The 9,421-nt window shown below is 28.6% G+C and overlaps 1 protein-coding gene across 3 annotated transcripts; it reads left to right on the top strand.

Moving 5' to 3' along the window:
* Positions 1 to 486: 486 nt before the first annotated feature.
* On the top strand, positions 487 to 9,042 carry LOC124532852 (SWI/SNF-related matrix-associated actin-dependent regulator of chromatin subfamily B member 1-A). 3 transcript variants are annotated; one of them, XM_047107956.1, is made up of 8 exons: positions 487 to 704; positions 797 to 987; positions 1,408 to 1,576; positions 1,942 to 2,089; positions 2,191 to 2,402; positions 2,739 to 2,915; positions 3,525 to 3,663; positions 8,022 to 9,042. In XM_047107956.1, exons 1-8 carry the CDS (start codon positions 624 to 626, stop codon positions 8,111 to 8,113), a joined length of 1,209 nt encoding a protein of 402 aa, XP_046963912.1. In that variant the 5' UTR covers positions 487 to 623; the 3' UTR covers positions 8,114 to 9,042. The 3 variants fall into 3 exon arrangements, with proteins under 3 accessions (XP_046963912.1, XP_046963913.1, XP_046963914.1); XM_047107957.1 differs by having other exon boundaries at positions 488 to 704; positions 1,414 to 1,576; XM_047107958.1 differs by lacking the exon at positions 8,022 to 9,042 and having other exon boundaries at positions 488 to 704; positions 1,414 to 1,576; positions 3,525 to 3,671.
* Positions 9,043 to 9,421: the final 379 nt, after the last annotated feature.

Consider the following 9,421-nt stretch of genomic DNA (forward strand, 5'->3'; position numbering starts at 1 on the left):
GAACGAATCAAATTCGAGGTAAACGAAAAGATTGGAATGATTGGATTGAATGGAATGAATGAATAAAAAAAACGACGTGCCTATATTACTTAAAATGATATAATTCTTACCTTAAATAATAATATAATTACTATAACAGCAAAAGAAGATTTAAATTTCATTAAAAATAGTTAAATATTTATTTATGATAGATAATGAAATTACCTAATCAATTTAATCGATACAAAGATTTCGTTTCATATTTTATAAAATGAAATACATTGAATGTTTTAAATGGAAAGGGTTCGTTCTTTTGTATCATAAGAATAAAATATATCATAATGTTTGTAATAGAAAGTAAAGAAATAATAAACAAACAGTCACAATATATATTATACATCAGTCCTAAATTATACATCAGTCCTAGATATTTAACGATTTTAGTGTAGTTGCATTGTCTATGGCAAGAACATTTTTATCTGTTGACGTTGTCAAAATACGAAAAAAAGACTTGTCTATTGTAATTTGTATGGCTTGTTGTATTGAGTTATGCTTGACGCTTGTTTCTAGTTTTGTATTAATTTCATTTCTTGAGTAATAGTATATATTTTTAAGTGTGTAAAAGAAGGAGAAAATCATTAGAAATGGCTTTAAGGACATACGGCGATAAGCCGATCAGTTTTCAAATTGAAGAAGGTGGCGAATTTTATTGTGTTGGATCTGAGGTAAATGGGCTACTAGGATTATTTTATTTATGAACTTAACAGTTATAAATATATATATCTATTATGTATACATTTTTACGAATGATTTGTAGGTGGGAAATTACTTACGGTTATTCCGTGGGTCACTCTACAAAAAATACCCTGGCATGGCCAGGAGGACCCTTACAAATGAAGAACGAAAACGATTAGTCGATAATGGACTGGGGCCGCATGTTCTGTCTAGCTCTGTATCACTGCTGAAGGCATCTGAAGTTGAGGATATTATTGAAGGAAATGATGAAAAGTAAGTTATTTAAAACAATATGTATTTATCAGATCAATATTCAGGTTAAGGAACTTTAATTACTCATAGAGAACCTTACAGTTAACTTTTACAATGAACACTACATATAATTTATATAAGTTGTTAGTTACAGTGGCAAAATCTGGCAGTACATGTCCACAATTACCCCCAAAAAATGTAAATCTATAATTTAATTTAATTAAATTAAATTAAATTTAATAGAATATATAATTTAAAATTAAACCAACACCAATTGTTTTGAAACAGGTTTAAATTTCTAAGATATATTAAATTTTGTTTTTTTTTAATCTGTTTTATCAAACTGTTAATGTAAATCAAGTTTTATATACTAGAATAAACTAGTTGTGATAATAATTGTAAAATATGATATTAATGTTCTTTTTTTTTTCGCATTACTTGATTTAGATATAAGGCGGTATCTGTTAGTCAAGAACTTGCCACTCCTCGTGAGGGCAAGAGTAAGAAGCCGCATAACCCATCATGGCTTCCAGTTATGCCAAATTCATCCCATTTGGATGCAGTTCCACAGGCTACTCCAATTAGTAGAACAAGAGTTCACAATAAGAAGGTAATATATACATTATAAAGTCTTTTTAGCTTTTTGTTATTATATAAATATTTTAAAATTAAAAGTGAAGGTATTTTAAATTAAAGCTTTTCAATTTTATAGCAAGATTGATGTATTTTTTCATGGTAAGTGGTCAACACTGCCCATAGTCATTAACGGTATCATAAATGTTAACCATTCTTTACATCGCCAATAATATGCCTTTAATCTTTGGAACTAATATGCTATGTCCCTTATGCCCATAGCTAATACATACTGAGTACTCTTGTTTGGCAGCAGAACTTTCACCAAGTCTTAGCACAAATAAAAAAATATATAACTGTATTTATTTGCAAAATTAATCATAAATGTTTTATTGTAAACAGGTTAGAACATTCCCACTCTGTTTTGATGACACGGATATGACAGCAATGCTTGAGAATTCTTCTCAGAAACAAATCTTGGTACCAATCAGATTAGACATGGAGATTGAGGGTCAGAAGTTGAGAGACACATTTACATGGAATAAGAATGGTAATTAATATTTAAATAAATATAAGTTATTGGATTACTTGCATATTGGATAATTTATTTCTTATTAAATACTGTAAATGACTCATTTTTCTATTTGCCAGAATCAATTATTACTCCAGAGCAGTTTGCGGAAGTACTTTGTGATGATCTGGAGTTGAACACAAGCACATTTATACCGGCAATTGCAACATCTATTCGTCAGCAAATTGATGCCTTCCCGAGTGAACCTCCTGCTATTTTAGAAGAGCAAACTGATCAAAGGGTCATTATTAAGTTGAATATTCACGTGGGAAACACTTCTCTTGTTGATCAGGTAATACTTTTAATAATTATGGATTCCTTAAAAAATGTTATTTAATGTCCTGAATTGTATTGTGGAAAAAAATGTCAAAGAATTATTGATAATTCTATTATCAATGTACTTGAAACTGTCCTGTAATATATTAAATAAATGATACTCTTATTTACATAAAAGTACATACATATAAACTTTTTGAAATTCATGTTAGTAAAACAAATTCAAGCCTTAATAAATTAGTAGCTCACTAGCATAGAGGCTTATGTGACCAATGTCACACCTGTTCATAAAACTAATGAACAACATTAAGTAATTATTAAAAAATAAATATATTTTTCTTGCAATTTACAGGTTGAATGGGATATGTCGGAGAAGGAGAATAATCCTGAACAATTTGCGATGAAACTGTGTGCGGAATTGGGTCTTGGTGGTGAATTTGTGACAGGTATCGCGTATAGTGTACGGGGGCAACTCAGCTGGCATCAGCGCACTTATGCATTCAGTGAAGCACCATTGCCTGTAGTTGAGGTAAACTATTTTTCATTAAACATACCGCTTATAAAATGTATAGTAGAACTATGTATGCCTGATTTGGAGATATCTTTTCCATGTAAGTTACAAATATATACAAGTTTCTCAACAATGGGTTTCTCCACTAGAAAGGTTTTTTTTTTTTATTATCGTATAGGTTGGCTAGACAATGACGCTGTAAGAAATATTAACTGTTCCTTACATCGTCAATGTGCCATCAACCTTGGGAACTAAGTTGTTATGACCCTTGTGCCTGCAGTTACACTGGCTCACTCACCCTTCAAACCGGAACACAACATTACTGAGTACTGTTATTTGGCGGTAGAATAACTGATGAGTGGGTGGTACCTACCCAGACGGGCTTGCACAAAGCCCTACCACCAAGTGAAGAGTGGTTGAGATTAATATTTTAACATAGTGCTAAAACAGCTGATTAATAAAGCCAAGGGTTAATAATATTGGCTCTTTTAGCACTAAGCCACAGAATAATAAAGAAAGATTGAGCTTATAAGAGGCACAAGAGAATAGGTGGCCTTAATATTGATATAAAATAAAAATAACAACACAGGCTAATTTTAATTATATATTGAATTTGTTCTATCTCAGACGCCATACCGTCAACAATCAGAAGCAGAACAATGGGCTCCATACTTAGAGACACTGACTAACGCTGAAATGGAGAAGAAGATCCGTGATCAGGATAGGAATACAAGACGTATGAGACGTCTTGCAAATACAACGCCCGGTTGGTAAATATTATAATTACATAAATGGATGCCTTGATTGATAATTGTATGATTAGGTTTAACAACCCCTCCTACACAAGACCATTCCTATAATCTACAAAGAACATCTTACACAGTGCTCATCGTTGCCTTGTGTAGGTAGGGGCATAATAGCAATGAAATTTTGTCTATGAATAATGTTGCATTTTCATAAATTTATGTTAACAAGACTTAGTTTATTATATATTATGGGCTATATATGTATCATATATAACACGCTTTTATTAAGTAATATTATATATTTAGTTAGCAATTTCTACAGTGTTTCTATTGTGTTGCCAGAGTAGATTTGTTTATGGTATCATTAGTGCAGCTATAATTTATGGTAAAATCTGAAACCATTAGAGTCATCTTGAATGATCGGGAAATATTAAGGAAATGAATTATAAGTATTGAATTGAGGTTTGAAATAGTTGATTATTACAAAAGAATGTTACAACATTCACTTAAAGGAACTTACTATATAGCTTATAAATAATAATTAAAGCATACAGAGAAACCATTTTCAACATAGTTTAGTTTCTTTTATAAGGTGGTAGAAACAATAACATTTATAGGTAGAATTGAAAGTTATATTGTGTATTTGAGATGTTGACTGCATGACTTCTATTGATTAGATTTATTCATACTGTCCTCAATGTTCCAGTATGATGAAAAATTGTATAAAAGATATTTATCTTCCTTGTTTTTCCTAAAGGATACATTTTTGAGTGAATAGTATTTTTTCTGGTGCCAGAGCAGTATCACATCCGATCAATCAACCTTCCTCTGTAAACTCTGTGGCAAATATGCTTTAAATTATATACACTAATATTTTTTGTAAGGATCTATACTTGTTCCTATGTTCCCCTCAAATTAAAAATAATATTGCGCTTTGGGTACAATTATATTTAAAAAGTAGTAAGACTGTACTAGCTTCTTTCTCATATTGCCAAGACTGCTTATATAAATACTGGTACACTTGTGTATGTAACATGTTTTACATTTTCACACATACACATGTGTGTGTGTATATACATAATATGTCACATGTATATGGAAATTAATTAACAGCAAGTATACTTTGCTTGGGTTTCAGACTTTATTGTAAGTATTTAATGACAGTTATGTAGTTAGAACCTTTTTATTTTTAATCAAATGTATATTAATTTTTTTATGATTTTGGTTGGAAATGAGTAAATTTCGTTTTTCAATTTCTATTGTATCATATCTTAGATAAATGTATCTGGTTCATATTTTGCTTTAGTAGTATTTATATTTAAACGAACATAGTCATCTAATTCTCCATATATTTTGTGTATATCTATAATGATGATAAAAGTTATATTAATAATAAAATTATAATGAAATATGGATCGAAAGTTCTATGCAATTTTTACGTAAGTACATTTTTTAAAAATAAATTCAATCATTAGATATTATTTAAATTATTGAATTTATTATATTTTGAAATCACATTTTTTTAAAGATTTTGGTATGGCTATGTTATAATAACAGTGAAAAATGACCATCTTAAAAACTTGTTATATTTACTTCTTATTTATTTTCTTTCTTTATGAAAGTATAAGTATCTAAGGGTTTTTAACGATATTAATTTATTTATGAGAAAAATATTGGTTAATATATCGAAGTAACTAAATATAATTTAGAAGTTTCTTAAATTTTCACTCGGTATTGAGACTTAATTTTGAATAATTGTAAAGACTTTTCTTATTTTTTTATATATAGAATGATATATTATGTAAGTGGGGCAAGGTAATTTAATAAATTATTTCGTTATATTTTGGATATGGTAACATCATTTAAAATTGGGAGTTTTATGGATTTTTATGGATTGAAATTGAATGAGGAGTTTGAAATTATTTATCGTTATTTTTACCTAAGTACTTACATTCATAAATTATTTATTTAAGTAAACTAAGTACAACGAAACACAATATTTAAGTCAAACCGCTAAAAGTATAAAGTTACAATTTTTTTTTATTATTTCATTACCTATTAAATCAGTGTATTAAATTGTATGACTTTTAGATATAATTAATTTATCTTTTAAAGACTCGATATTTCTATTGAATTTTTAGTTAAGCATTTTGGGCACTGTTTTCAAATGCCACTTCCAATCACAGGAAGTTTAGATAGAAAAAAAAACGAAACAACTTTGACAGTATAGAGTTGGTTGAGATCTAGAATTATCTATGGTATTTAATAGGGATTTAAAAAAAGCGATTTGAACAAGTTTTTCCCGTAAATTTTACAAGTAAAATTAAATTGATAATAGGATAATGTAGTGGTATAGAGCCTCAACGATTAGCAAATCGCATATAATATGTGACTATTGTTTTGTTTAACTTTTTTCCTCGATTGGAATATACCATATAGAAAATATCGAGTCTGTGTAGTCTTATAAAGCTTTAACACATTATTCGGTATGAATTATTCTGAGTGTTTTACTGATGTATTATTGGCGATCGAGTTGTCTCGATGTTTTTAGACGTAATTTATTTATTCGATTAAATTATTAATTTATGTACTTAATTTCAAATTAATTTAAGAAGTTCCATATAGTTTTTACTGGTGTGTAAGGGTTTATAAGTGATTGGTTGATTGCGGTAATATTTAATAAAAACTGTTATCTATTAAGATATTGTGAGTGGAAAACAATATGCTTTTTGTTTTTCATTTATCTGAAATGTATACGACGTCATGTTGTTTAGGTATTATGTTATCTGTCCCAATGCTGTTTAGAAAAGATTATGTGATAATTATATTTAATTCTCATAAAAATAAATTAAATTATTTTTTAAATTATAAATTCTCAACCCACTGGACGCTTCTGTTTTGAAATCTTAAAATATAAAAATAAACAATTTCGGTAGTTCTGCTAACGGTATCTCGGGCGGCATTATTTTGCGAAAGATAAAATAGCAATTGGAACAGATAATAAAGTCTTAAATTGATGACTATTACTTTAATATATAAATGTATTCGCTTACGAAGACGCGCCCCTCTAATTTAAATTATCACTGACACTTCTTTTTTACAAAATATAGTGTGCGTGATTAAAAAAAGAGTAAGGACAGCAAAAAAATATAATAATTAAATTATAATATGATTTGTTTTTAATCTTTACGTATAGTTTAATATGGAGGGGCGCGCCTTGGTGAGTAAATGGATCAATACAATATACAGTATATTAGTTTAAAATGAAAAGTCAATTTTATTTCTCAGGCATGTATCGTTACTGTTATTGCAAAAGGTCGTATGTCAGTATAGTTTTACATGTATTTTAATGCATTCGCATTCTCTTAAATCGCTAGATAATATAAAATAGTAGAATTAAAAAATACGTATCCTCTACTATTAATAAAAGTAAATAATTCGTTGTCTTGTAATACAATTTTGACATTCAAACTTTTGCACTAGAAGTAGCGATAAGTATGTAACTGCATGTTGATGTTACGGTTTTTTATATATAATCGTGGACATAATTTGTTTTTCAGTACAACTTATTACTAGTATTTTAATTCTGCATAAAATTAATCGTTTTGATAATAGCACTCTTAGTTATAACATGGTCAGTTGTTCTACTACGTGAAGATAGTTTTATAAATAAGTAGAAAAAGCGTGGATTTCTTTTGTGGTTATCGATTTTTGAAAACATTGATGTTTTTTTGTACTTATATAAAGTTTCCTTTGCCAATTATTGTTTGAAAAATCTGTCAGCTAAAAAAAACTTACGTATCTCCTCACTAAAGTACAAAATGTTTGCGCGTTGTTGTTAGCAAAACGATACGATTTATAACGCTCAATTTATATATAATCAAATTTTAACTCGTATTCGGGTTGTATTTTGTGCAGAATTTAAATGAATAAGACAATGTTTAAAAGTAAGTAGACTGTTAAACTTTTTTCACATTAAACGATTTTTTTTCCGAAAAAGTATTAGTTTCATTTAAACGACGTTTTAATTTTTAATAGTTTTTAATGCATTGAGTGATTAAGTTGATACAATCTGCTTACCATTTATTTTTTTATATGGCAACACTGATGTATGAAATTGCATGAAAACGTACTCTTTTTATTCATAGTGCATGTTAAATTAGAATTCGCAATATGTATTTTAGATGTCCGTATATTAAAATAATAGACAATAATTAGGTTATTTATGTGTAGTATTAGTAATTTGCAGTTCTTTTTTTTATAAAAACAATTATAAAGCGATAATTTGTTAGCAAAGATTGGTTGAGAAATGTATCATAAAAGTGTTGCTATATATAAAAATAATAAAACAAATTCTGACATATTTGTTTGGTGGCAGATGTATCGTTGAGCCGCGCTGTCAATCGGCTGATCCGTGCAGACGAGGCGCTCTTCCAAAATACGCCTGAGAAGAGAAGGAAAAAGATTTAATCACTCAACGCAACCAGTTACCATATACAAAAAAAAAAAACCATTTATATTGTTAATAATAATAAAATTCGAATACATTACTAATAAAATTAGTTACATTACTATTAAAATTTCATGACAATCTTTCAAAATACAAGAGTAATTCAGCAATAATTATTTCTATTTCAATACATTCTAAGTAACGTCCTTTAATAAAAATATAAGCTAACAGATTCAAAATCATTTTTGTAATAAATGTAGCTTGTAGTTTTTTCAAGCTTCATCGTTGTGTTATAATCTGTATTATTTGTTAAGGCATTGAGAGATATTTGAATAGAGAATGAGATCGTGTAAGCTTGCCAAACAGGCATAAGAGATATAACATCTTGTTGGTGGCGCATTGACAATGGTTACTTCTTACCATACTATACCAGATAGCCGTTTCTTAATCGGCCTATCTAATTTAAATTAAAAAAAAAAACAGGTCGTTAAAGCTCAAGCTCTCAGCAATGATTATATCTTCAAGTCTTACCGAAACACTTATGTCAAAAGTATTTAACTTGACAAGATAAAGTTAATACAGATAAAAAATACATTCCTGTAAGAAATAAAAGTGTAGTGCAGTGTTGTGAGTTTGTCAGGATATGAGAAATTCGTATTTGAAAAATCTAACTCGTTTACGAACTTAGCATTGAAAATCGACAATTATATCTAATTGGCTATGCTTCTCCAATTACTTTAAAAAAAATCAAATGTAATAGAATATATTAAAAATATATATATAAAGTTTAAAATTATTGAATAGACATTTCAAAGCTCTTTTGTTTGTTGAGTTGGACTCGATCTGATATATTTTTATCTTTTGAAAATATTACTAAGTGGTAACTAGTGTCTGCAAATGGTTCTCATAGATTTATGTAACATTTTAAAATAAATATTTGTATGTAAAATTGTGTTTTATTTAACTGTTACTATTATATGAAACTCTTCAACTGAATCTTCTTTCGTGGTTTCAGTAATTGTCCAGAAAACGTAGCCGATGTCTTTTCTTGGTATTGATGTATGCTTTGCATAAAATTTCATCAAGTTTGGTTCGGTGGATTGGCCGAAAAAAAGTAACAGACAGACAGAAACACAAACAACACTTTCAACATTTATATTAAAATAGGTATGTCACATTGAAGTATTTATAAATTAATTGCCACCAACTTATGCTTTTTCGATGCAATATACATAAACAAACATAAAAAAAAACGAAAAGCGAGTCTGAACAGACTCAAGTGGCAACACTTGTCAGTTTTCTATATTTTGTACTGGCAAACCCATTCG

Source organism: Vanessa cardui, chromosome 10, assembly GCF_905220365.1.
Source record: "Vanessa cardui chromosome 10, ilVanCard2.1, whole genome shotgun sequence".
In the NCBI taxonomy this organism is placed as follows: Eukaryota; Metazoa; Arthropoda; class Insecta; order Lepidoptera; family Nymphalidae; genus Vanessa; species Vanessa cardui.

Coding starts and splice junctions, on each gene's coding strand:
- LOC124532852 (XM_047107956.1), top strand. CDS start 624: ATGGCTTTAAGGACATACGGCGATAAGCCGATCAGTTTTCAAATTGAA. Junction 705..796: donor TTTATTGTGTTGGATCTGAG/GTAAATGGGCTA, acceptor AATGATTTGTAG/GTGGGAAATTACTTACGGTT. Junction 2,403..2,738: donor ACACTTCTCTTGTTGATCAG/GTAATACTTTTA, acceptor TGCAATTTACAG/GTTGAATGGGATATGTCGGA.